The following is a 27,402-nucleotide window of genomic DNA, read 5'->3' as shown; positions in this document are numbered from 1 at the left end:
AGATTCTCTGGAGTTTAGATGATACCCCACTGATCTTTCTTATTAGCTTCAGTCGATTAAGCTTACGGATACCAGAGGTTAGAACCGTGGTAGACAAATGCATCGTCTTCTATGTTTCTCAGAGAGATATGACGAAAACAATGGACGATTTCTAAGTGGTAGGGGCCAAAGTACTCACTCGTTAAAAGGTGAAGAAACCCTACCTCTCAATGAGGAGAATTGCACGTCAGTCTGATCTCTCTTTGTCTAGCTTCCTGTATGTTTTCTTGCTCGGACTATAGCTGCCTGCTTTCTCTCATTGGAGCATTTTGTTTTTCCTTACACTGTAAATGTACACGAGCTCTACATCTTGCTCATGGCAAATGAGGAATCTGAAAAACTAATGGGTAATTTGCATCTGACACATCTGTGCATGATGCTAAACCTTGGATATCTGATGCCTACAGAGGGCCAAGGACGCACTAGTGTGCAATGTCTTTGGATTAGAGACAAGATCGTGCAATTTCAACTTGGCCTTTTGAGGCTCTAATACATCGCATGAACTGAAATGATCGGAAGTCTCGCCCTAGGGAAGAAAGCAACTGAGGATACCCTAAATGGGAATTGTTCTATCGTTGATGTTGATTTGCAAATGATACTGCTAACCTTGGAGATCTGATGCTTCCTCTTCTGGTGGCTTCCTGCCTTTCCATGTTATTGCCACTCTGCTGATTGGTTCCTTCTAATCAGCGCCTTGTGAATTTGGGTTCCTCCATATCTCTCTTCTGACATGGGAACCGCTGCAATTTGGGTTTCTTCTGATTCGATATTTTTTGTGGCAATCGAGGCTTTAAGTATAGAATTGGCGTAATGTAGTTACCGTTCCTCCAGTGACACTGCGAGGTCTACATTCTCCGGCGGTGACAGTCTCAAACATGTGTGGTTTGTATTGAGGCAGTACTTTGACTTAATAGACATTGCCATCGAAGCCAAAATTTAGGAACAATCTCGTGACAGGGATACTTAGGATTTGCTCTTGTCTTGATAGAAGACTATTCAAACTCATATATACACATATCCGTGCTTAGCAATCTAGACATGGCTGTAACCCTTGGGAGAGGCAAATATCAAGACTATTCAAACTCATATACACGCGCGCTTATCAATCTAGACATATCTGTCACCCTTGGGAGAGAAGTCAATGTATTTAAGGCCATTTTGACAATAAATGGCAGCTTTCAAAACTGGATTTTCATTTTAAAGTTCCAAACGTTAATCATGTAAGGAGTTGCACATTATCTTTGTTTCATTTGCCACATGCATAATCTGTCCGAAAACCAACCTTTTACAATTGAATTAAGATAATATAGTGAAAAAGCGAAATCGGTTAGACGTGATATTCAAACAGCTTGGTAACGTTCGATTTGAAATGAAGATATTTGTTGTGGGGATCGTACATATTGTCTTAGCCATACGGAGGTGTGAAATCGCTTGATTTGGCAAGGTTACCGGAATATAGGAAGTAGGTAGCTCGCCGCATCTCTAAAATGTAATCCGAAGATATGTCTTAATGTGAGTGAGTTCTGTTAGACTCTCTTAGCAGATAAGCGTTATGGTCTTTGGAACTTTACTTAGACGTAGCTTTTAAGAACGATTGCTTTGTGCAATGAAGTTGAATTATTAAACATGTACTGAAAGTTCAAACTTACTGTGTCGTCTAACTCGTCTGCACAGACAACTGTCTTGGTAATGGGCAATCTTTGGCAGTAGTAAGCTCTATTTATGATAGGATTATAGCAAAAGAAGATGCTTTGATAGTTTGCAGTAAATGCAAATTGATGCACCTGCAAGAAAATTTGAAAACAATAGAATGAATACTGGAGAAATGAATTCATATTCTAGGAAACAGAAGTAATATAAAAGTAGTGCCTGCAATGAAGTAAACTGAAGGTGGTATTTTACCCTAAATTAAAAAAATGTGTTATACAATGGTACATTGGAGTGTGACTGCCACACTACTCACGGTAAAGCATATTCGATCCTCTATAATAAATGGTGCATATTTTCTTCCCTTGAAAGCTTCTCTTAATGATACATACATAGGAGATGAAGGCATATCACATTCATCTATACCGTTTTCCTCATTCAAAATTGCAAGAGTGCAATTCCTAAGCATGGAAACAGATCTGGCTCATGTGTACACAATATGTAGGTACAGTGTCATGTAATGTCTTATCTTGCTGAAGAAAGTTGCACAGCTTCTTGATTGACTGTTGAATCTTCAACCCATTCAGCCAATCTTTGTGGCATGGCATCATATTCTTGTCTGCGGATTACTTCTACTTGTTGCCATTCTTCCCACCTCTCTGCAAGTCCTTCCCCACTAAGCATCCTTACAACTTCAGCCATGTTAGGTCTCTCCTCAGGGCTTGGTTGGGAGCATAGCAGTGCTACTTGTATCATTTGCTCCACCTCTTTAACATCATATTCTAGCAAAGCTGGATCGACTATCATATCGAGCCTCTTCTCATGCTGCAGCTTTTTGACCTGTTTTTTAAAAATCAAGCAGCTTTGCACAAATAAGTACTCTAAAAGGACAAAATGCAAAAATACCAGAATAACCTTCAGTTTCCAAAACATTACCAATATACCCTTCTACTGTACAAGTTAATTCAGAGGGCTATTCTGGTCGTTCTTGAAAACCTAGAGTTATTCTGGTATGTACCCAAAAGGTAAGGGGCAGTTCCAAGTGATAATTCATTGAAAATTAGAAATGGGTTACATGATCCAAGAGTAAAACTTCATCTTCTTCTTGAAGCCGAGAAAAGTCGATTGCTCTCTGCCCTGTTACAAGTTCAAGGAGCATCACTCCGTAGCCGAAAACATCAGTCTTCTCTGATGATTTACCAGTTGAAAGATATTCTGGAGCTATATGCCCCATTGTGCCTGCTACAACTGTTGTCACATGGGTGTTCATTGGATCCAATAGTTTGGCCAGCCCAAAGTCAGAAACAACAGCCTCATAATCTTGAGTTAATAATACATTTGCAGCCTTAACATCCCTATGGATTATCTTGGGGTTACAATAATGATGTAGATACTCTAACCCACGGGCTGCTCCTAAGGAGATCTTCTTCCGCACATTCCAATCTAATCCTGGTTCTCCTTTCTTTCTACCTGCAACACTCCACCTCTTAGTTATAGTTCCTAGAAAGGATTTCGGAAAGCATTCACTAAATTCACCTCTTAGGCAGTGGGCGACACTCTTGTTTGGCATATAGGGATAGACAAGAATCCGCTCTGATGATGTGATGCAAAATCCTATCAAATGCAATAGGTTCCGATGCACTGCCACACTAATCATCTCTATTTCCTGCAGAAATGACGCTTCACCTCCATCCTCACTGGTGGTGGTAAACAAACGCTTTACTGCTATTTCTGCACCATCATTAAGGACACCCTTATAAACCCTTGCAAATGCTCCTTGCCCAATCACATTTGACTCGCTGAAGTCATTTGTTGCCGTCTGCAGCTCTCTCCACGAAAATTTCTTCAACTGTCCAAAAGCTATCTTAAAATCATCTTCAGCTGCAAACAAAAATGGACCCATCACAATCGAAAATAACTTTTGGTGACATTACTCATAGTTTTGTAGAACACCCAATGAATCTAATCTGAAAAATATTAGAATTATTTGAAGTTGAAAGGATTGTGCTAAACCCTGATCCTATGCATATATATGGAATAAATTTTTTCTTCATGTCGAGGTGGCAAAATGATCGTAAGTATGATGATTTTCATGAGAAGATATTGATCATAAGATGTTAGACATGCTATCAAGTGAAAAATTCTGTTATAATAATTCAAGCTTTTAGAGAAATCCTAGTAACACTTTAAAACCTCATACAAGGAGATCGTGAAGATGCCAGTTACTTTACCATTACCTAAACAGAAAATAAGAGGTTTCTCAACAGTAACCAAAATAAAACAGGTCATTACTTCAGGCCGGTCATGTAGTCAATCATCACTTACAAGTCAAGAGATGTAGGTGGTATATAGTGAAAACTACATTAAGATTCTTTAAATTCTTCCCAAGTCAAAACTCAAAGGATATAGTGCCCCTTGATCACTTCTCTAAAAGGATTTGTTGCGGGTTCTCCGTAACAATCGGCAATGGTTTGGTGAACCAAACCGAACCGCGAAACTGCGGTTTAAACGGTTTGGTTTAGGTTCAAGTTTTTTTAAACGGTTCGATTTTGGTTTTGTTCAGTTTAAATGGTTTGAAACCATGGTTTAAACGGTTTGATGGTTTTTAAAATTTTAAATTATTTTTTAAATTAATCTTTTTTATTAATAACCTTTTCATTTTAAAGCTAATTCTCACATTTTAGGAATAATCTTTAAAGTTTGTAAAATTTTAAATTTGAAATAATGAAAAATTTTAAAATTGAAAACCGAAACCAAACCACAAAACTGCAGTTTTAGCGGTTTAATGGTTTAGATATTTTTGTAACGGTTTGATTTGGTTCAGTTCAAGTTTCAAAATTTTAAAACGGTTCGTTTTGGACATTCTTGAACTGAACTGAACCGTTGCGGATTGTTGGTTCTCACCTCCACTTCATTATCTTTCCTGGCACATGTTTCATGAATTTTATTCCCATTAAAAAAGCATATTTCTTTTACCTTTGCTTTCTCTCTCTTTTTCTTTCATAAATTCCTGGAAAGTCAAAAAACTGATAATAGTAAATTTCGGTGGTTTGCCATACCTGGAACATCAACAAAAACCTCTTTTCTGAGTAGTATTCCTTTGCGACGGCGTCGTTCAATGAATATAAGGGCAATAACAACTCCAAAAACAATGAATGCTGCAGCAATGACTCCACCAACGGCTGCTTTTGTAGATGATGTTGAAGCTAGCCAGAAAATCCATCTTAGACCTAAGGTTCAAAGCTCTCCAATACTGAAAAACTACATATGAAACAACATTACTACTATTGCTCGGTGAGAGAGAGCTGGACTGGCATTGATGAGAGTTGTTAGCGCCACAATCAAGGTTATTTCCAGTGAAGCTGACACAACAAGGAAAAGCTCAATTATGTGAAACAATAGAAGCTCTACACTTAAAAGCAAGATAGGACCTATTAACTTGCTTACTTGAAGCTTTGAATTTTGAAAAGTCCAAGAGGAATTTGTCCAACCAAGCTATTACTAGACAGATCCCTGTAAATATTAATTAATTTTAAACATTAGCCACAAACCATCACACTTATAGTAATGTAAACAACTATGTTGAATTAAATGACAATCACAAATAAAATGATGTACATCAGGGATCCCTATCAAATATTATTTCACAAAAAATCTTAATAGGACAAATCACAAGAAACCATTGGCAATTCACAAGACATAACAAAAGGGTTAAAATATATCGGGCAATAGTAATTTGTCGTGCATGTAGGCCCCAGCCCCATGGACCACGATCTCACCACCCTTGTCATTGATAGATAAAGGCCATTATCTCCCACCATCGCAGGTGCTTCCCTCGCTTCGGAGACCTCTCCATTCTAGATCAACCTATGCTAGAGATCTTTCGAAGACAAAAGTTATAATATATCTGACTTGAGAATCTTACATGGGCCGAAAACCAGATTTTGTAGTCTCTTTTTACCTTATTTATTTTTATATTTACTTCGTAATATTTATTTCATTTTGATTTGTTGTTCTCAAAGACGAGACAACACTTAAGATGTAATCACTTGTTTGGACTTATTGGCCATTTTGGCCTCTTAAAAGACCTTAATATATCTTTCTTTCATTTCATCAGCTATTTCTTTCATTCATTCATTTTCATCATCAAGTGAAAAGAAAACCATGGTGAAACTTTGAGATTTGTATCAGAGCTAGTAGCGGGGCTATGCCAGTTGATTTGAGTATTATGTTGAAGTAGTTTAAAGGATATGGTGAGATGAAATTAAAATTTGGACAAGGATCACATAGCACTTCAGCTGCACATCAAGCAGGGGATCAGGTGCATGGTTAGCAGACCTATAGACCACAGTTCACAAGACCCCATGCATGTATCACGATTGAAACATAATAAAATGCTGAAACAACAATGAAACACTACTACAAAATGGAATTTGAAGGTTATGATGAAACTCAAATCAGAAACTAAATCAGGTCCATAATATACAAACAAATTATAACAAAATTATAGGGAATTTGTAAATCATGGAAAGCAAATCCAATTCCCCAAAAATCCATAAATAGGCAGAGCATGGAGGCTGAATAACTGACCAGTGATAACTTAAAACTAAATCAGCTGAAACTTGTGCCATGGAACATGAGCATATTAGAACTAAGTTAAGATAAGCTAAAAGCAAGTGATTAGAGATACAGGTGTACATTAAATCCACAACAACACAATGAAACTGTGAATATCATAAAGATCACTACTGCGGCTGCAAAGAAGCTTTACTTCCAGGACTTAAATATGCTTTACAAAAAAAACCAACCATCATGGGATACATTTCCTGGAATACAACTAATTAACATGTCAGATTTCACTCTGATCAAATCTCTTGCAAAGGAAGCTCTGTGACATAAATCCTGACTGCTTCCAGGACATATCCAATCCAGAAGGCTGATATGGAGGAAGCATGAATATTATGAAGACCACATGTGCCCCAATGTCAATGCAATTGAGCATCCAAAAGCACAGGCCAAATCCAAGATTTACAGATGCTTTCACACAAAATACAATCAATCATCAGTCTTATCTTTACAATCTTTTTGTAGAGACCAAAGGTCAACTTCCGACATGCTTTACATTTTCTAGGTTTCTATCTTTTTTTATTTGTGCACCTCAGACATGATACTCTCAGACATTTCAGAAAAAGATGAGCTCAATATAAATGATGAATTGCTACAATGAAAAACAATCAAAGTAGCCTAAAATTTCTACAATCAGATAATCTATAACCCCAAGTCCTACCTTACCAGCAGTTCAATACCATTTTATTGTGTCTGACACTTAGTTAATGAAAGACTTACAGATTAGTCAGACTGTCGGCAATATTCGCTAGTGAACTAGGGATTTCTCCTGTAAAATTATTGTTATTCAGCATTCTGCAAATAAATCATTGACAAAAGATTAATCTAATCTTCCCAAACCATGTGGTGATGCAAGCAGACAAGTTAATTAAAATAAAGCTGGGAAAATTGGCCAGATATTCTATATAGCCAGCTGAAACAAGTAGTTTATAAAAAAAGAAAAGGATACATTCAGATGACGTGCATGAATAGTGTAAAGGGCAGGTGATTTATCATGTACATTTCCAAATATCAAACTTCTCTTATCCGGCTTTTATAATGCATATGATACTTCAAGATGGTACACTATATATTAGTTTCTCTTCATTCTGCATATTATCAGAAATAAAGAAAGATATATTAACATAATTTAAGAGGCCAAAATGACCTATAAGATGAAACAATAGATTATACCTTAGAATGTGGTCTCATCTTTGAGAACAACAAACCAAAACAATCGTAACAAAATAAGCTAAGCACTAAAGAATCCTGTTATCTATATATTTGAGATTCTCAAGTCAGATAGATCATAATTTTTTAATTCGAAAGGTATCTAGCATAGGCCAGTCCAAAATGGAGAGATCTCTGAAAGGTAGGGAAGCACATGCAATGGTGGGAGATAATAGCTTTGTTTTGTCGATTACAAGGAAGGCTGTTGGGATTGATGGCCCTTAGGTTGCTCCTAACAAACCAGAAAAATATTTTTTATATAATTAAAATTTTCTGATATCTGTTAGAATTGTACAGTCTCGTTTCCAGAATTGTAGTACAAATCCTAAAATAAAATGTTGTACACTGAATGTGACCCTTGGACAATATTCCCAGTCGGACTTAATTATGTATTTATGAGGCCATAACTGAGCTGTCACATCAGCATTTGTTGGAAAAGAATAGAGTGATCCAAACTGATATCGAGTTGGAAAACTGAATAACATGGATCAGCCCTACAACATCTCTTGGTAGGAAGATGGCCCACAATAAGAGACGTTTTACACACATCAAAGAAAGACTTATCATCAGGCACTTTATCAAAGGCGTGACTAAACAATGGAGATCCTGGGAGGATTCAACGCTTGCTCTGATACCAGTTGTAAGGAAGTAGAAGATAGAATGACAGTTTTCTGAAATATCTATAGGTAGAGATATAGAAACTAAAAACAATTATGGGGTTTAAGACATAGGAGGGATTAAACAATAGGAGGGCTTTTGCCCACTATGCAAGGCAATAGAAAATGAGGACCAATGGTGCTTGGGGCATTTCTTGCTAGAACTAAAGAGACACAAGAAGATATTGTTGGAAGACCACAATACAGCCACAAAAGCTCATCGACAAAGAATAATCACAACTTCCTTTAGCCCTATCACTCCCACTCATGCTACAATTCAATCAAGGGCTACACAAATGGGCCCCCAACTAGGACATTACAAAGGTGTTACAATAGATCAGGCAATAGCAATTTGTTTTGCACTTAGGATCTGTACTCATCGACCACGATCCAATCACCTTTGTTATTGACAGATAAAGGCTATTATCTCTGCCAATGCAAATGCTTCTCTCGCTTCGAAGACCTCTCCATTTTGGCTCGACCTATGCTAGAGATCTTTCAAAGACAAAAAGTACGATATATTTTACTTATATGTATAGATGACGATATTCTTTAGTCACGTCTCATTCCTAATTATGTTTATTTTTATATTTAGTTACGTTTACTTTTGTTTGCTATTCTCAAAGATGAGATAACATTTTAAGAAGGAATCTCTTGTGTTTGGTCTTATAGGCCCTTTTGGCCTCTTAAAATACATTAATATATTCTTTCTTTCTAAAGTTATGTTGCTTGAGTTCTAGCAAGCATTGCATCTTTTCAAGAGCTCAATTCCTTAGTCTTCCACCTTGAATAAGTGGGAGTTTTGTCTGTGTCTGTGCTGTATTCCTTTTACCATGGCAAATACATATGCCAGTGTTGGGGTAGAAATCAGGAAATTCGAAGACAATGGATTTGACTTATGGAAGTTAGAATGGAAAGCACACTTTACTTACAAGGATGTGTAGAATATTTGGAGGAAAACAAATCAGCTGGTATGTATGATGGAAAACACACTTTACTTACAAGGATGTGTAGAAGATTTGGAGGAAAACAAATCAGCTATGATGCAACTTTGGAATTGCTCAATTGTAAGGTGAATACCCACATTTACATTGTCGTATCAAGTGAAGTTTTAGTAAATATCAAGGGGCTGACTAGTGGTCATGAGGTATGGAACAAACTGAAGACAACCATTGCAATGAATAAAGTTCACTTGATGAGAAGGCTCACGGATGCATGATTTGAAGATGTCAAGTCTGCAGCCAAACACATTTCAACATTCAATGGCTAATCAATCAGCATCAAGATGTGGGATTGCAGATCTTCCACGACAAAATGAAGGCAATCTTCTTACTCATGACATTGCTTGAAACATGGGAGGCTCCTGGAGTCTCACTCCCAAATAGTGTAAGCATTACATTTGATGGAGTTAGAGGAGAGATCCTTGATGAAGAAATTTGTCAAAGAATAGCTGGGGAGTCTTCTAGTTCTACTAACATAACAAGAGGGAGAGTTGCAACAAATAAAGAACAAATGTAAAAGCAAGGGGAAATAATATATATATATATATATATTAACGTCTTTTAAGAGCCAAAATGGCCTATATGGCCAAACAAGAGATTCCATTGTAAGTGTTTTGTCTTTGAGAACAACAAATCAAAATAAAATAAATATTTCTAAGTAAATAGCTGTAAAGGGCATAAAAAAGCTTGACTGTAGATTTTACAAACAAGACCTGGAAAGAAAAAAGAAGAATAAAAAAGATACAACAGAAAAGAAAGATGTTGGGGACAACAAAGGAAAAGAGAAAACGAAGGAAAATATAGTCATTGATGTCATCATTGAGGAGATTCTTGACACAAAAGACATGCTCAGATATCAGAATTATTGATATAGCTTTAGTAAATGCATTGCTATTAGTACAAGATTATGTTATTTGGACATGGATAATTGACTATGGTGCCTCCTTTCATTGCACTCCTTCTAGGGAGTGCTTTCTTTCATTTTTCACAATTAACTTTGGGACGGTTTATCTTGGCAATTACAGTTCTTGCAACATTGAAGGCCTTAGCATTGCTAGTGTGGCCATGGAGAATGGTCACGAGCTGAAACTAGACCAAGTTCATTTTGTTCTGGGGATAAAGAAGAGCTTGTTGTCTGTGGGTCAGCTTGATTTACAGGGTTATTCCACAATTTCCACGAGTGGAGCATGGAAGGTTGTATGCGATTCAAGATTCATTTCCCAGAGAAGCAAGAGAGGTCCACTCTATTGCCTCTCATGTTGAGCTCTTCGTGGTCGATTCATTGCAGTTGCAGAAGCAGAAAATGAAGTCGAATTGTGGCACAAAAGGTTAAAACCATATGAGCCAAAAAGCCTTGGACATTCTACTCTCTTCTCATAAGTTAGGGACCAAAATTAACAAGCTTAAATTTTGCAATGACTGCACTAATGTAAAACAAGTAAAGAGTTCTTATTGTACTTGTTCTTTAAGTAAAATACCACCACTTACACTTTGTTTTATGTACAATTCTACTAAATCCTCAAGAGGCTCCTTAAATTTCATAACTTTCATTGATGATTACTCCAAAAAGTGTTGGGTGTATTTAGTAGAGGATAAGACTATGGTGTTTGATGCTTTTAGAAACTTTCATGCATATATTACAACTCAAAATACGTCTGAAACTGAAACTAGAAAGTGTTGGGTGTATTTAGTTAAGGACTGAAGTGTTTCTTGTGTTCAAAAACTTTCATGCATTTACCACTACTCAAACAGGTCTTAAATTGAAATGTCTGACGATAGTCAATGGAGGAGAGTAATTGGCATATTCGATTTACAATTTTTTGTGCAAAAAATGGAATTAAAAGAGAGCTTACAACTCCCTACAATCCAACATCGAATGGTATGGCTTAATGATACAATAGGACATTATGTCAAAGGGTTTGATGTATGTTGTCTGCAGCTAATCTCCATCATGCATTTTGGGGAGAGGTTTTACAAACTGCAGTACATATTATTCATTGATCCCCACACAATTCACTTAAGGTGGCATATCAGAGGAGACTTGGTCTGCCAAATCAGGCTTGTATGACCATCAGTGCATCTTCAGCTGAGAAGCTTTTGTCCACATTGACCCTCCAAGCCCTTATCGAGGAGGGCAGTGCGCATAAAAAGAGGTTTGTTGCTACTTTGTGGACTTCCATATAGAATTCAACATTACTAGATTGAGAAAAGAGGAATAAGGAAAAGAACTTTTATTATGGACAAAAGAGACAAGAGTTATAACATCATGCTGAAGATTGGTGTTGAACAAAATGATTTGACAATGTTGAGATTTTCCCTATATATAGTATTTCATGAAATATAAGAAGCAAATCCTTCACACCATTGCATAACCCATGGCAGTTTAATGTTTCTTTATCCAATTGGGATGTCACATGCAAGAACTTGGAAATCTACCACATTAATCAAGATTTCTCAGACCTGTGATCATGTACTATCAAATTTCACTACAAGACTTATCACTTGCTCTAGTGCCACAAGGTACTCGAGCCTTGACAAGACATACACATATTCTTGTTTATCAATGAACTCCATACTCACAGGAAAAGCTCAGTAGGGTTCTCATTCTCAAAAAGAAGAAGAATAAGAACAGGCATTCTGGATGAAACATCAAGAGCTGACGCCAAAAATAATACTCGATCGAGAAAAGGGAAATCAGGAAAAGGAATGTTAAAATAGAGCTGCATTCCACAATGACATCTTGAAAACAAGAACTGCACATGGAGACAGACTAGCTACTCCCAAAAAGGGAACTTTGGAAGATGTCCTCTTTTACTCTGATAAATTATTTTTCACATTTGTATAAAAAATTGATGAATCTTCATAGAAATCGAACTTGATTTACTCAGAAATAGTTTCAAAATCATGAATTTCCTAATATATACGCCAAGCAATAGCTTATTGATTCAGTGATAAAAATACAACATGATAAAGATGACTCACAATGTCTTTAATTCAGTGAGGTTGCCCAATGTACTTGGAATTGGACCAGTAAAAGAATTGTTTTGTACTTTCAATGTCACCAAATTCGACAAGTTTCCTAGCTCATTGGGTAAATACCCACTTATATTGTTGTCTTGAAGAATCCTGCATGTTAGCCAATATGTTATAATGATGACAACCCTATGGAAGCATACAGATGTCTACACACAGAGAACAACAAATTGGAGTCAAAACAATACATAATTGACCCAGATGTTATCTCTTCAATATAAACATAACTAAGGATTGCAGGGAAGTTTGGTAACAAATTGAAAGAATTTAAATAATAACTGCCTCTACTCCAATAACTTGACTAGGGTAACTCAGTAATTAATGAGCAGTACTTCAAAATTTCAGTATTTTATTGTGCTATGGGAATAGGAATATCATCCTAAGCTAAAATGAAATGCATGTGCTGCTTACAGTGTCCGTAGTTCAGGCAAAGATGCAATAGCACTGGAGAGAGTACCAGATAGCCCACACATCGGCAGCGCCCTACCAAACAACAAAGATAAGAGCCTGCAATTTCATTGGTTTGAAAACAAATGCTACTCAATAAGAGGATGTGGAAATTTCATCAATCTTACACTGTATCAACATTCTGATTGATGCATGTTACACCTTGCCAACTGCTACATGGATCTACAAGGTTAGCATCCCAAGAGGAGAGCCTTCCTTGAGGATCCTGTAACAAAGATTTCACTACCGTCAATGCATTACCTGTACATATAACAATTGTAGAATGTAATATTTTCAGATATAAACAAGATCAACATTTCAGCATAATCTGGGATGATAAATTTAGATAATGAACTGTTATGAAAACATCTTGAAAAGGCCAAAATGAAACTAAGGAGTAAAACACCAACCAAAGCACTGCTTTGCACCATGGTTTATTGTTACACATTGCTTCTATCATAGCTTTGCATGTTTAGTCAGTTGAATCTAACAACCGGAGACTTATTGGACTGCTATGAACCTCCATAGACTCAATCCAAACTCATTTACTTTACAGTTTACTTCACATACCCTTAGGACTTCACACCCATGTAAACATGCGTCAGAATCCTTGGTATGATAAGGATTGTGGAGGAATGTTATGATAGTTTTCCACTCACATAAGCATTTGGAAAATGACACAAACAAATAACGATCCTCACCTGTCTATATTAAGAAAAACTGATCTATGAAAAAACAAGATATTGGGATCAATACCACCTCTTCAGGAGTAGATAAACACCCAAAAGCTTGATGCCACATCAAAGAACCTTGTCTCCTAATCCTGATGGAGGATCCAAATATATGGCATACTTTGGAAACCTCATATGCATACATGTTTATATCATTTGAGATGCCTTGAGAAGACTAGGGTTTAGGGCTTTTCTTCAAAGTCCTCAGCAACCCACTTATTTATTGTTGGTAAGCTGAAACCCAACAATGGTTTGATTCACATGGCATAAACATAAATGCACTACCCCCATTCCAATACAACATGGATTGTCCCCATCAAACATGATCAAAGAGGAAAAGAACATTGTGATCCGAACTGATATTGTCAAATTGGAAAACAAAATAACATGGGTCATCCCCACAACATCCATTGGAAAGAAAATGACCCATTATGAGACACTTTTTACACATCGGAGGATGGAAACATTATCATGCTTTCTTATATGAACATACATCTATCCTCTATGTTGCGCAGTGTGATAGGGAGGTCGCAAACTTCTTCACATCAGTTTGAGATTGAGGTAGGAAGATATGCACGAATACCTCTAGAAGAAAGAATTCGTCAATTGTGTCATCATAGAGTAGAATCTAAAGAACGCTATGTTTATAATTGTGCTGTTTTTATGAAATAAGAGGGAGATACCATTGCTCTTTTAGCAAGGCATCAGCCCACTACACAAGGTAATGGACTATGAAGCCCAGCTATCTAAAGCCAGATATATTGTACTTCTCATCTTGAGAATCTTACATGTATAGATTATGAGATTCTTTAGTCTAGGCTTTACTCTATTTCTATTTCCTTTTTTACTTAGTTGCATTTATTTTGGTTTGTTGTCCACAAAGATGAGGCAACATTTTAAAGTGCAATATCTTGTTTGGTCTCATAGACCATTTGGGCCTCATAAAAGACATTAATATATCTTTCTTTCTCAATGTCAAGCACTCCTAGAAAGTGCCCTAAGGGTGACCAAATGCACTCAAAATGCAGATTTTATTAGATATTGAGAGGGGAAGGTGATCTCTTCAGTCATTTGATTTGAGAGATGACATTAAAAAAGCCTTAACCAAGAAAATGTAACAAGAGATAAGGAAACAAAAAAAAAGTTGCATGCCTCTCTCAAAATAGAGTTATTAAAAGGCGCGCGATAATGAGTGATATTCGTTTCCTTTTTGTTTTTATTTAGGAATGAGTTACAAACTTACAACAATCTATTGAGAAACTCGGAAGGAGGCCACACAAACAACGAAGCGAACAAGGCGCGCGCGATCTCCATGGTGGACCTCCACCCGTAACCCTCCATCCTCAACACTCACACTCTCCCTCAACCTCACGCTCTCATCCTCAGGGCACACAACCTCCACTTGCGGCCCTCCATCCTTGTACTCGCGCTCACCCTCTTGATTAACCCTCATCTTCACGCTCACCCTCACCATTCACCTTCATAATTCGCCATCACGCCTTACCAAGTTGCCCTCACGATTCATGGTTCCCTCACTTTTACCCTCTTCCATAAGTGACACCTTGACACAAGAGTTGATTACAATTTCTTGAGTATAGGTAAACAAAAGAGTTTTTTATGGGATCATGTTATTGTGGTGAAACGAAACGACAAAAGGAATGCATGTAATTGAATGCAAACGTTACAAGCATGTATTTGTTGGTGTCCACACGAATTAAAGCACATCTTTTGGGTTAAAAGGACAAGGTGTTGATAAATGTCACAATGTGATTGGACTAATAAAAGATGAGATAAGAAATTGATATCAAATGTTGATGCTCATAAAATTCTTGATGCCAATGAAAATTGTATTGTGGAATGTGACAATAATGTGGACGCAAGTACTTCTAACGCAAATGTTGTGCCATCTACTAGTGCATCTATAAATGACATGCCATCTTCATCATGTAAGAAGAGGATAATTGAGAATAGTGGCAGATCACTACAAATGTCTCGACAAAAAAGTTTGAATAAAATTGTCGATGAATCAGTGAGAAGGTTCTTTTTTGTAGAGGATATTCCACATCTAAAGGTTGATAACTCATTTTTTCATGACATGCTTCAAGCAACTACGAAGGTTAGTCCTTCATATAAGCCACCAAGTTCTTTCCAATTAGGAAAGAGATACCTAGATGAAGAAATGAAATATGTTAAAGATAAACTTTCATGCATTAAAGATAAATAGAAAATATATGGATGCACTATAGTAAGTGACAGTTGGTTAGATACTAGAAATAGGCCCATAATTAATGTTCTCGCTTCATCAATGCTTGGTTCAATCTTTCTGAGGTCTGTGGATACAAGTGACGAATGTAAAACAAGAGAGTATATCTTTAATATTCTAAAATCTACTATTCTTGAAATTGGCCGAACAAATGTATTGCAAGTATGTATGTATAATGCATCAAATTGTGTGACAATAGGACATATGATAGAGAAAGAGTGGCCCATGATATTTTTTATTAGATGCACGTGACATTACCTTGGTTTGTTGTTTGAGGATATAGGAAAATGTGCAAGAGGGTAAAAGTGAGGGAACTGTAACTCATGAGGGGTCCTTTGTAAGGCGTGACAGTGAATTGTGACGGTGAATCCTAAGGGTGAGAGCGTGAAGATGAGGGTGAATCAAGAGGGTGGGCACGAGTGCGAGGATGGAAGGCCATGAGTGGAGGCCGCGCGCCCTCCTTGTTACATTGGTCGCACGGCCTCCTTCTCAGTTTCTTAGTAGATTGTTGTAAGTTTGTAACTCATTCCTAAATAAAATAGAAAAAGGAAAATGAATATCACGTATTATATGCGAACTTATACAAACATTCGTATATGTCTACCAGATTGGACGTATGTGAATATTACGAACTTTGATTAGAAGCCATACAAAGAGACACAACATATCTTGTTAAGAAATCAAACTTTTAAAGATAACTTGTCACAATAGCTAAAGGATGAAATATCTTCAAATAAGGTCAAACTCGTAGTAATTAATGTCGATTTACGAAATGGACAAGTAGTGGAAAAATGTATCTCCACAATTGAAGCCAATGTTAATAAGAAAATGTGAAAAAGTGCAAGGATGGCCAAAGATGTGAAAGCTCAACCTGAACATGCTCATAAAGAAATTAAAGCAAAACCTTCATGAATAAAGGTCTTAGCAAAAAAGCAGTGGCAGTTCCATAGTCATGTTAAGGGTCATGTAACCCTGTTTTCTACAATAATGACCTTCCCATCTCTATGTACAACCCATTTTCCTTCCTTTCTTGCATCGAGCACTCGCGGCATGTTTTCTTTGTGATGTGCTACGTGGCATCTTTTCTTTGCAATGTGCTACTTGAGTTGGAGTGAGATTTTCATCTAAAAAAAATCATCTTGAACTGCCCTTGTCTTGGATATGAAAGCTTTTTTCTTTTCCATATCCATGAAGTGAATGATCAAGGCTTTAGCTCTAGCCTCATCTCTTCCTACCCTCCATTTAGAAATAAATGGAGTATCTTATGCTCAATCTTTGCTCGAAGTTCTTGGAATCTTCTTGTGGGCGTCCTTTCTCAACCAACCATTCGAACATGGAACACACGAGCTTTTCTTTTGGCTTCATCTTCTCATGTAGCATTCATCATTGCATCTTATCCACCAATGTTCCTTTTTGCTTTTTTACAACCTCTATTTTGGGAGTGTTTGCTTTAATTTCTTTGTTAGCATGCTCAACTTGAGCTTTGGCATCTTTGGCCATCTCTACCTATGTTTGCAATTCCTTAATTACATTGTCTTTAAAAGTGGAATAAATTTTTCCAAAGCTCCATGTCCTTTTTGTAACTCAACGTCAATAGCTACTAGTTCGACATGATATGAGGATATTTCATCTTTTTAGTACTGCAAAAATGCCATCTTTAAGTTCAAGGTTTAATTTCTTTACAAGACTCCTTATGTCCTTTTGTATGGCTTCTAATAACTCCATTTTGAGAGAGATATGCAACTATTTTTTTGGTTTCCTATATCTTTTTGCATTTCCTCTTTTAAAGTGCTTTGTATGCCATCTCTCATATGATTGATCTCTTGGGTAAATGAATGAGATAAGAGATCACCTTTCCCTTCTTCAATATCTAATGTAATTTTGGGTGCCTCGTGCGCCCTTTAGGCACTTTGTCAGGGTGCTCCCATCTCATTCTTTTCTTCTATTGTAGCTTTTTGGGGTCTTCCGTTGATCTAGACCATCTTCATGGGAGTTCAGAAGCATATCTTCATTTGTTGTCCATTCGTAATCCATTGTATTCAATAGCTAGGACAATAGGTGCAAGAATTAGGTTGGAGAAATGCAAACCATAGAGGGAGGAACAAAAAGATTAACCTGATTACAGAAACTAGGCAAACATTGTAGAAAATGTTGTAGACAAGAACTCAAAGGTTACGCATACATTTCAAAAAATGCAAAGGAACGAAAAGCAAAGATTAGACGGACATTGCAAAAAACACAAAGTACAAGATCGCAAGTGAAGAGAAGAAAATTACATTCCAATCTTTGTAGTTCAACTTCTATTTGTTAAAAGTAAGAAACAATATTGCTCAACATGAGTGGACATTCTCCATTTACATGTTTGATCCTTCATAGCACAACACATGCTTATCAATAAGTGAGTTGTTTGCGGGAGTTGATGGAAATTGCCAATCACAAAAGATGGCTCCAACCAACTACATGGCACATAGTGCGAAGGAAGAAAGATCACTTCCCAACCACAAAAGGCAGCCCATAGTTAACACTAAATTAACTTAGTCGCCCTTTAGTTAACACTTAATTAAGACTGCAATTACAATGGAGAAAGAAAGACATAATAATGTCTTTTAAGAGGTAAAAAATGGCCTGTAAGACCAAATAAGGCATTAAATCTTAATGTTGCAAGTAAATAAAAAAGAAAATAGAATTGGAATTAGATGTGACAAAAGAGTCTTCTCATCTATACATGTAAGATTCTCAAGTCAAATATGCTGTGAGTTTTGTCTTCAAAATATCTCTAGCGTAGTTTGATCTCCAAAGTGAGGGAAGAACTTGTGATTGGGAGAGATAATAGCCTTTATTTGTCAAATTAAACCACACACTTCACCAATGGGGCTAAAGAAAGTTGCAATTGTTTTTTGTTATTGAGCGTGTGTGGTTTTATTGTTGTCCTTCAACAACTTCTCCCTCTAACTCTTGAGTTCTAACAAGAAAAGTCCCAAGCACCATTGGCCCTTATTCCATTACCTTGCATAGTGGGCCAAATTTGATTAAAGAGGCAACAATATGCCCTTCTGTATTTCATAAAAACCAGCACAATGACAAACATGGTGTTCTTCAAATTCCACTCCATGATGAAACAATTGGAAAATTCTTTATTCAAGGGGTATTTGTGCATATCTAACCCACGAAAAGCACAATTGGCATGCCCATTCTTCCAAATGGTTTGCATGACATTTACCTATCACAAATTTTAATTGATGTGAAGAGGTCTTGAGCTGCTCTATCACACTACAAAGCACATGAGATAGACATAAGAAGAAGAGATCCTTACAATGGACTATTTAATCCAATTGAATGATATCAGCTTGGATCGCTTTATTCTTTTCCCCTATAATTATGCTTAGGTGTGGACATTCCAAGCTATATTGGAATGGGGTTAGTACATTTAACTTATGCCAAGCAACTAGAACCATTCTTACATTTCAACATACTAACAATGATTTTTTGTCTCCATATTCAGCCAATTGTTTTGATGACCTAACTGTAAGCCTTGGGTACCTTTGCTTTGGGAGATCCCAAATCTATTAGAGCTTCAGATGCTTGCTGTTGGTTTCTTTGTGGATTTCCACAAAGGCTTTGATACTATAACATGCTGAAATTTTCTAGACTAATCACTCTGAAATCCATTCTCCATGAAAGGGATAATATGTGCACTATATGAGCACATGTTGGGCTGTATAGAATGCTTTACAGATTATAGGATATCATCACAAACACAAGACACATCAATCAAGGATGTGTAATCTCCCTACTCTTTTTGGACTCTACGTCATTGAGAAGGTGTCCAATGTGGCTGAAGAGATGGCACGACTTATCAGGTGGCCCCATTCACAGTGTCCTCTATGTTGATGATTTACTCTTGGTTTGAGTATCCCATCCATGGCTACAACGACATCTCAACAGCAAGGATTATCACTACACATGAGAAGTAAGAGCGAACGTGGTAAAGGTGAAGCTATGGGCTTCCACAAAGCCACCTCCAAATATATTTATAGGCTTAATAGGAACTGGCATGATGATGTTGAATTATATCCTAGGATATCCAGTAGATTTATAGAATACTTGATGCAAAGCAGTCCTCGAGAAAAGACACTTAAACAGTACAAAATTATGCTTGGTCAGCAAATTTATCAGTGTAGAACCCTAGCATTTGTAAACTTAACTGTAAATTACATTTTTTGCTGGGAATGTACCATTAAAACTTGAAAATCTAGAAAGCATTTCATCTCAAATATTGATGGATCTTCGATAAATAGTAAACTATACTTATGATTAAATACTCAAGCCGTTATGCTCATCTCAATTAAGAGAACGGCATGCTTTGCTTGCTTTTATCAGATTTTTGTTTGGTGTGTCATCAGATCTGTTCTTGATGTTTTCAATTCATCTCGTGAAATAGGTATACTTCTAGATTGAGCTTATGTCCAATTCTAACGAAAACATATAGATTGCTTTGATTTCTCGCTAGATTTTGGCTCCAATATAATGTAAGCCAGAATGCATACGCAGTATAGCCTCCATCTTTTTCTCATTTCTCATTTCTTCTTTTCCCTCGTGTGTGTGTGTGTGTATATATATATATATATATATATATATATATACATGGATGAATCCATTCTATGGTATATAGTATAGACTGATATTAGTCTTACCTTCTGAATTTGAGGGAGCCGTGCAAAGCCACGTGAACTGTAGCAGCATCAAAGAAGAAAGAAAAAGAAACGCAATGCAGAAGCTGCAAGAATTGGTATTTAACATAAAAGAAGATCCCAGAGGAAAATTTTAAAAAAAAATCCTTGCAGAGGTTCGACCAGAAAAGAAAGGAGCACTTTCATACCTTGGAGAAGCCATGAAAGCTGCAGAAGTAGTCGAGGCAACAGAAGGACGTGGCACTAAGAAGAACGGAAGACTCGATGCGCAGAGAAACGCACAGAGAGAGAGAGAGAGAGAGAGAGAGAGATGGGAGGAAACCCTAGAATTGCAGGAGGGAGGAAGAAGAGCAGGAAAAAGTGTGGATGAACGAACAGATACAAGACAAGACAAGACAAGACAAGAGACAGACTTTGGTGGTAAAAGACTTGAGAAGAGTCCAAATGAGAGAGACTTGGTTAGTGTGAGAAATGAAGAAGAAGAGCGAGCGAGCCAGCGAGCGCATCCATCATATATATATATATATGACTGGGAATGGAATGAGTACAAGACTTTTCTTTTATTATCCGGCCCCACGCTCGCAAGCACTCCACTCACACACGCACGCACGCACACACGCACGCGGAAAATGCGTCCATACGCAGCCCACAATGTTGGAGATACTTTCGCTTGCCTGCCTTCACAGAATAAATACACTTTTGCCCTTGCCTGCCCATTGGACCTTGCGATTCCTCGTTCTCTCTACTCACCCCTCTATACATACACCTTGTGATTCCCCGTTCTTTTCTACCATCCATGTCTACCCCCGCCTAACAAATAATATGATATCATTGGAAGTATGTTCGATTGGATTGCTTTTTTGTTTGGTATGAAATAAACAGGCTTGTTATTTCCCACATAAATTTGTCTGCAATTTGTTCAAATATCCAATTTGGGATTTTCACTTTAGATGCTGCATCCCATCTACCAAACCACTTTTTAATATATTGCATCCAACTAGAACACAAAAATTTGCTTTTATGCATCTTTATGATCTTTTTCCTTGCTTCCCATGAGATTCTAGGAAGTCAATGTGAGGGACTTTTTTGAACCTTAAGCATGTATTCAACAACCCCTTTCCATGGACATGATCTCAAATGGGAAGTGATCCCATCTCAAGGAGGAGGAAGATGTATGATGTTTGTTTCTTGACTTGTAGAAACTTTGTAAGAAAACGTTTTTGGACATTTTCAAACTCTTTCCGAGTAGATCTAGGGATGTTACCACCCCATAGTCAAGCACCAGTGTCACCAAAGTGTCGAAAAGGTATTTCTTGAGGTCCCAACACTTAATATCTCCATGATTGCATGTATTCTCAAATGCATAATATGCTCGCTTTCCCACCTCTAAGTGGCGTGTAGCACATTCATTCAATCTATGATTTGAAGGAACTTCAAGGCCAAGATATTTGAAGCTTTCCGCACATTCAAGTGGTACATTATTGTATATATGCATGGCTTATCTCTTTTTTGGCTTTTCACAAGCACAATCTTTGTTTTAGAGCTATTTACACTTAATTTCGTATGCATGCAATTTTTTTCCAATGCCTTCATAAGCTTTTGCGCATCTCCTAAAGTATTTGCAAAAAACACTACATCATCCGCATATAGCAAAAGCATAATAACAAAACATTCCCAATTGCAACTTCTTCATTTACAAACTTGGAAACCATTTTTTCAATTTCATCAATGCATAAACCAATTAGAATTGGTGAGAGTAGGCATCCTTGCTTAATAGTGCTATTGAAAAAATCTGAGAGTTTATCGCTCATACGCGCATTGTTGAGCGAGCAAGCTCAACCGGATCCGGATCGGCATCCGGAAGGATGAGCCGGATCGGTATCCGGAAACAACTGACTGAATCGGAGAGCCGGATTCGAGCGGGAACCGAAAGCCTAGTAGTAGCCTAGACTACTAGGTAATCATTGTCTCGTAGTTAGTGTCAATCGCATGTGTGAGCATTGAAGTACCTGTTAGTACTTCTGTCAATCCTTTATGGACTTATATAAATAGTGTTGTTTAGCACGTTGTATGTACAGAGTTTTAGAGTTAATTTTTGAATATAGTTTTATGTTATGTTCTCTGTGTCTCCTTTGTGTTTTAAGCTTTTCCATTAAACCTTCATCTCATTTTTTGTTGCTATCCAGCTGAGTCGGTTCTATCTAATGCTTCCGCACATTAACATTCACATAGTATCAGAGCACAAGGGTTGAGAACCTCTGCAGCCGACATTTGCTTCCATAGACGAACCCTAGAACCTAGTAACAACAAATAGAGAGAAGATATGGAAAGAGGAATGGCGAGTTCACTTCCAACAGAGAAGCTCGACCGGAGCAACTATGCGTCTTGGTCATATAAAATGCACCAGTACCTATTGGGGCATGGATATTGGAGCTTCGTGGAAGGAACAAATGAAGCGGCACTGGAGCCGTCACACAAAGACTTCCGGTATGGGAGCAAGGAGTGAGTCGGGTACTATACTGTCTCGCGTCCGGTGTGCATGATCAAATGCTCAACTACATCAAGGATGCAAAGACGTCGAAGGAGGCCTGGGAAAATCTACGGAAGATTTTCGTCGCAAGTACCACGGCTCGTAAGTTGTAGGTCCGACAAGAGTTGAACAACATCTGGCAAAGAGACATGTCGGTTATGGACTACACCACCAAGATAAAGGAGATTTGTGACACACTCGGGTCCATCAACGTGACGGTGGACGAAGACGAGATGGTACAAATCTACCTCAGTGGTCTAGCGCAAAGGTATGGGCCAATCCGAATAGCGATCTGCACCCGGGAGAAACCATCGTCCTTATTTGACTTGTAATCGATGTTGATGGTCGAAGAAAACCATGCAAGTGGGTCAAGGACCACTCAATCAGACGACCAGATGTTGTACACGGGGATAGATCGGCCCCATGGACGTGGTGGACGAGGTGGGTCAACACACAATGGAGGCGGCCGAAAAGAGCAGGACCGGAGGCACAGAGGTTGTGCCGACAGTAGTTCCGGATCCTCCACAAGCAGGGGGAGTCAAAGCGGCGCCGAGAACCGACAAGGAAAGGCCGACACGGAATGCTAGTACTGTGGCAAAAAGGGCCACAGAGAAAGCGAGTGCTGGAAGAAGCGCGCCGATTCGGACAAATCCGAATCCGGCAAAACCGATCGGGAGAACCGGCAAAGCTCACACTACGCGGAAGGATCCAGAACTGGGAAATTGGTAAAGGGCCAGCCTTCGTGATGAAGCACAAGGCTAACTCGATAAAGAAGACTACTTCTGGATTGCGCAAGGGCACAGAGACGGGAGGATGTTCATCCTCAACACTAATGATGTCAGCATTGCTATGTTTGCGAAAGGGCAGAAGGTCGAATCAGACATCGACCTGTGGCACAAGCGGATCGGCCACGTCAATTATCAGAGGGTTTGAGACTTTCAATCGAAACAAGTTGTTTTTGGTTTGCCGAAATTTGTGAAGCCTGTCAACTCGGGAAGCGACATCGGCTTCCATTCCCCATCGATCGAAACCGGAGCCATAACAAGCTCGATTTAATCCATTTGGATGTATGGGGACCGACACAAGACGTTAGTCTTGGCGGGAGTCGGTATTTCGTCTCCTTCATTGATGACTACAACCGGCACATGTGGATCTACCTCATCAAGAGGAAGAGCGAAGTCTTCGAGTGTTTCTAGAACCTTCAAATCTTGGTTGAACGGGAAACAGAGAGGAAGATCAAGTGCATGCGGTCGGATGGCGGGAAAGAATACTTTTCCAGCCAATTCAACAATTGTCTGCAATAGAACGGAATTCGGAGAGAATTCAACTGTAGGTACACACCGGAGCAAAATGGTGTGGCCGAAAGGAAGAACCGGTCGATTATCGACGCGACAAGGGCAATTCTGGAGGAGAAGAGCATGCCCCATTTCTACTGGGTCGAGGCGGTCCGAATGGTCGTCTACATCCAAAACCGGATCGGTGACAAGGTGTCAGCACATGAGTTGTATTTTGGGCGAAAGCCGAATTTGAGACACCTTCAGATATTCAGTAGCATAGCATATGTGCATGTACCGGATGAGAAGCGGAGGAAGCTGGATCCGAAGTCGGAGAAGTGCATTCTAGTTAGTTACTGGCATGAGCAGAAGGGGTATAAGTGCTATAACCCCTGGACTAAGCAGGTCCGAGTAAGCCGAGATGTTGAGTTTGATGAGACAGCATCATGGTACTCCTTACCGACTCCAACTTCTGACGAAGACCCGATTCCGAAAGATGAGGCTAGTGAGCCCTAGGAGGTCCAGGTAGAAGATGAAGACTTCAACACTCTAGAAGAGAGTCCCATCTCATTCCGGCTAAGTGGACCGAATGAGCGGTTGAGTAGGGATGACTAGTCAGATGAGGAACCGGCGAATAGTGGAGACTCTTCTGTGGTCTCCCCGCGCAAGGAACCGAGGAGACGGTTCACGTGCAAAGAGAAGGGGAAGAAGAAGATGCCGGAATACGAAACCGGCAACGTTGAGTCGGATCGGAGCGAATCCGACTCCGGAAAGGATGAAGGCGGATCTTCGGGAACGACGTCCGACTTGGCCAAGAAGGGTTCGAAACCGGGTAATACCAAGTTATGACGGTCTTCCCGCCTGAAGAACCCCGTTACGTAGTACGGGTACAATGAGTACATGGCGCATCATTATGCGTTCATGACTAAGGTGGCAGAAGTGCGTGAGCCGGAGAGCTACGTAGAAGCGACAAAGGGCACAAATTGGCGTGCCGCTATGGAGGAAGAAATGTGGACACTAGATGCCAATGACACATGGGACCTCGTTGACCCTCCCCGACACTATAAACCGATCGGTTGCAAATGGGTGTACAAGGTAAAGTAAAATGCCGACGGTTTGGTTAACCGATACAAGTCCCGGTTAGTGGCGAAGGGATACGCACAGACCGAGGGAATCGATTACAACGAGACCTTCGCTCCAGTAGCGAAGATGACAACGGTTCGTGTGGTACTGGCGGTTGCTGCGGTAAGGGGGTGGAGTCTTCACCAGATGGACATGAAGAATGCGTTTCTTCAAGGTGACCTTGAAGAATTGGTCTATATGATCCAACCTCCCGGTTTTCAGTCGGAGATGAACAAGTTAGCGGTGTGCCAGCTCAAGAAGTCGCTTTATGGTCTGAAACAAGCCCCTCGAGCTTGGAATGCAAAGATCATGCACCAGTTGCGTAAGATGGGGTTTGTGACCTCTAAATCCGACTCGTCGTTGTTCATTCGGCAAGGTCCGAACGGTCCGGTTTGCATCCTACTTTATGTTGATGATTAAGTCATCACCGGACCCGAACTCAATGAAATCGACCGAGTAAAGTCCTAGCTGTCGGACGCATTTGAAATGAAGGACCTAGGGGACCTTCATTATTTTCTCGGGATCGAGGTGATCTGAACCCCTGACGGCATATTGCTCTCACAACAACACTATATGTTGAATATGTTGTACAAGTTTGGTATGACGGAGTGCTGACCTGTCTCCACACCCTTGGACCGGAACCAGAAGATTTGTCCCAACTCTGGACCGACCTGCGATGAGAAACGGTTCCGACAAATCATCAGAAGCCTGATATACTTAACAATCACTCAACCCGACCTCAGTTACCCGGTCAGAGTGATAAGCCAGTTCATGCAGAAGCCAACCGTCGAGCACCTTTAGTGCGCACACCGGATACTCCGGTATGTCAGTGGCACGAAGGACCGGGGATTGTTATACCGACACAGTATAGCTCGGAAGCTAGTCAGATATACTGATGCCGACTGGGCTGGTGATGCATCGGATCGCCGATCCACCTTCGGTTACATGTTTTCTCTGGGTAGCGTGGTTGTTGCGTGGAGCAGCAAAAAGTAGCCAACAGTGGCTCTATCGAGCACTGAGGCTGAATACTAGGGCGCTACCAATGCCACTTATGAAGCCATCTAGCTTTGGCGACTACTGCGAGACCTATGGATTGAGGTACCGACCCTGATCCTGATCTACTGTGACAACATGAGCATCATTCAACTCGCCAAGAACCCCGTGTTCCATGCTTGGACGAAGCACATAGAAGTCCACTATCACTTTGTGCGTAAACGGATTTTGAGTGATGAAGTAGAACTTCGGTATGTTCAGACGGATCGGCAAATTGCCTTACATGTTTTCTCTGGGTAGCGTGGTTGTTGCGTGGAGCAGCAAAAAGTAGCCAACAGTGGCTCTATCGAGCACTGAGGCTGAATACTAGGGCGCTACCAATGCCACTTATGAAGCCATCTGGCTTTGGCGACTACTGCGAGACCTATGGATTGAGGTACCGACCCTGATCCTGATCTACTGTGACAACATGAGCATCATTCAACTCGCCAAGAACCCCGTGTTCCATGCTCGGACGAAGCACATAGAAGTCCACTATCACTTTGTGCGTAAACGGATTTTGAGTGATGAAGTAGAACTTCGGTATGTTCAGACGGATCGGCAAATTGCCGATATCTTCACCAAACCGCTCGGATAGGACAAATTGCAACACTTCACCGAAATGCTTGGTGTTCAGTATCTCGTCGTGCTGCACTTGAGGGGGAGAAAAGGAAAGGGAACAGATGGCACCGAACAAGGAGTCGGAGAGGAAGAAAGAACCATCAAAGGGGGAGACAAGAGGAAAAAGGAAGCCGAGCCGTCCGAAGGAGTTGGCACATCCGGAAAGGTCGGAACAAGCGGCAACGGTGGCAGAATCAAGAAGGACAGAGCCGACGGAAAGAAAACGGCCAAGAACCGGACGTAGTCTGGTGTGGTGAAGGGCTTGAAACCAGAACACAAGTTGGAGAACACCAACTCAGATAAGAGCTGGAACGAATCGAAGGAAACCGATTTGGTTCAAGGTTCGGAGAAGTCGGGTCAACTAAAGGCCAAGCGAACACAAACGGAGCGGAAGTCGATGCCAACAGGAAGGAATCGACAGGTCGACAAGTGCTGGAGGCGCAGCAGCGAGGGAGCTAAAATGGGCCTGCTGAGCAGACA

The 27,402-nt window shown here is 39.4% G+C and overlaps 1 protein-coding gene and 2 non-coding genes across 5 annotated transcripts; 2 read left to right on the top strand and 1 right to left on the bottom strand.

Annotated features, from left to right (window-relative positions):
- The first annotated feature begins 120 nt into the window (after window positions 1–120).
- On the top strand, window positions 121–242 carry LOC147860252 (small nucleolar RNA Z122). The gene has a single exon (XR_015530298.1). It is a non-coding gene; the product is annotated as a small nucleolar RNA Z122 (small nucleolar RNA).
- A 111-nt stretch (window positions 243–353) lies between these two features.
- LOC147860251 (small nucleolar RNA Z101) lies at window positions 354–445 on the top strand. The gene has a single exon (XR_015530300.1). It is a non-coding gene; the product is annotated as a small nucleolar RNA Z101 (small nucleolar RNA).
- A 1,592-nt stretch (window positions 446–2,037) lies between these two features.
- LOC147860250 (LRR receptor kinase SERK2-like) lies at window positions 2,038–20,665 on the bottom strand. Of its 3 annotated transcripts, none has more exons than XM_087324392.1 (12): window positions 20,532–20,665; window positions 20,347–20,429; window positions 12,787–12,919; window positions 12,623–12,694; window positions 12,161–12,304; window positions 7,033–7,107; window positions 5,134–5,199; window positions 4,969–5,048; window positions 4,746–4,892; window positions 3,223–3,567; window positions 2,762–3,156; window positions 2,042–2,526 (listed from the first exon to the last, which is right to left on the bottom strand). In XM_087324392.1, the coding sequence occupies exons 1-12, from the start codon at window positions 20,543–20,545 to the stop codon at window positions 2,212–2,214; spliced, it is 1,869 nt and encodes a 622-aa protein (XP_087180518.1). In that variant the 5' UTR covers window positions 20,546–20,665; the 3' UTR covers window positions 2,042–2,211. The 3 variants fall into 3 exon arrangements, with proteins under 3 accessions (XP_087180520.1, XP_087180518.1, XP_087180519.1); XM_087324393.1 differs by having other exon boundaries at window positions 2,043–2,526; window positions 4,972–5,048; XM_087324394.1 differs by lacking the exon at window positions 7,033–7,107 and having other exon boundaries at window positions 2,038–2,526.
- Window positions 20,666–27,402: the final 6,737 nt, after the last annotated feature.

The sequence above is a fragment of the Azolla caroliniana genome, unplaced genomic scaffold, assembly GCF_043228905.1.
Source record: "Azolla caroliniana isolate FFs.n. ecotype wild unplaced genomic scaffold, voAzoCaro1.0.p SCAF_9, whole genome shotgun sequence".
Taxonomy (NCBI): domain Eukaryota; kingdom Viridiplantae; phylum Streptophyta; class Polypodiopsida; order Salviniales; family Salviniaceae; genus Azolla; species Azolla caroliniana.
The sequence above is the reverse complement of the archived record's forward strand: the minus strand, read 5'-3'. Positions and strand labels throughout refer to the sequence as shown.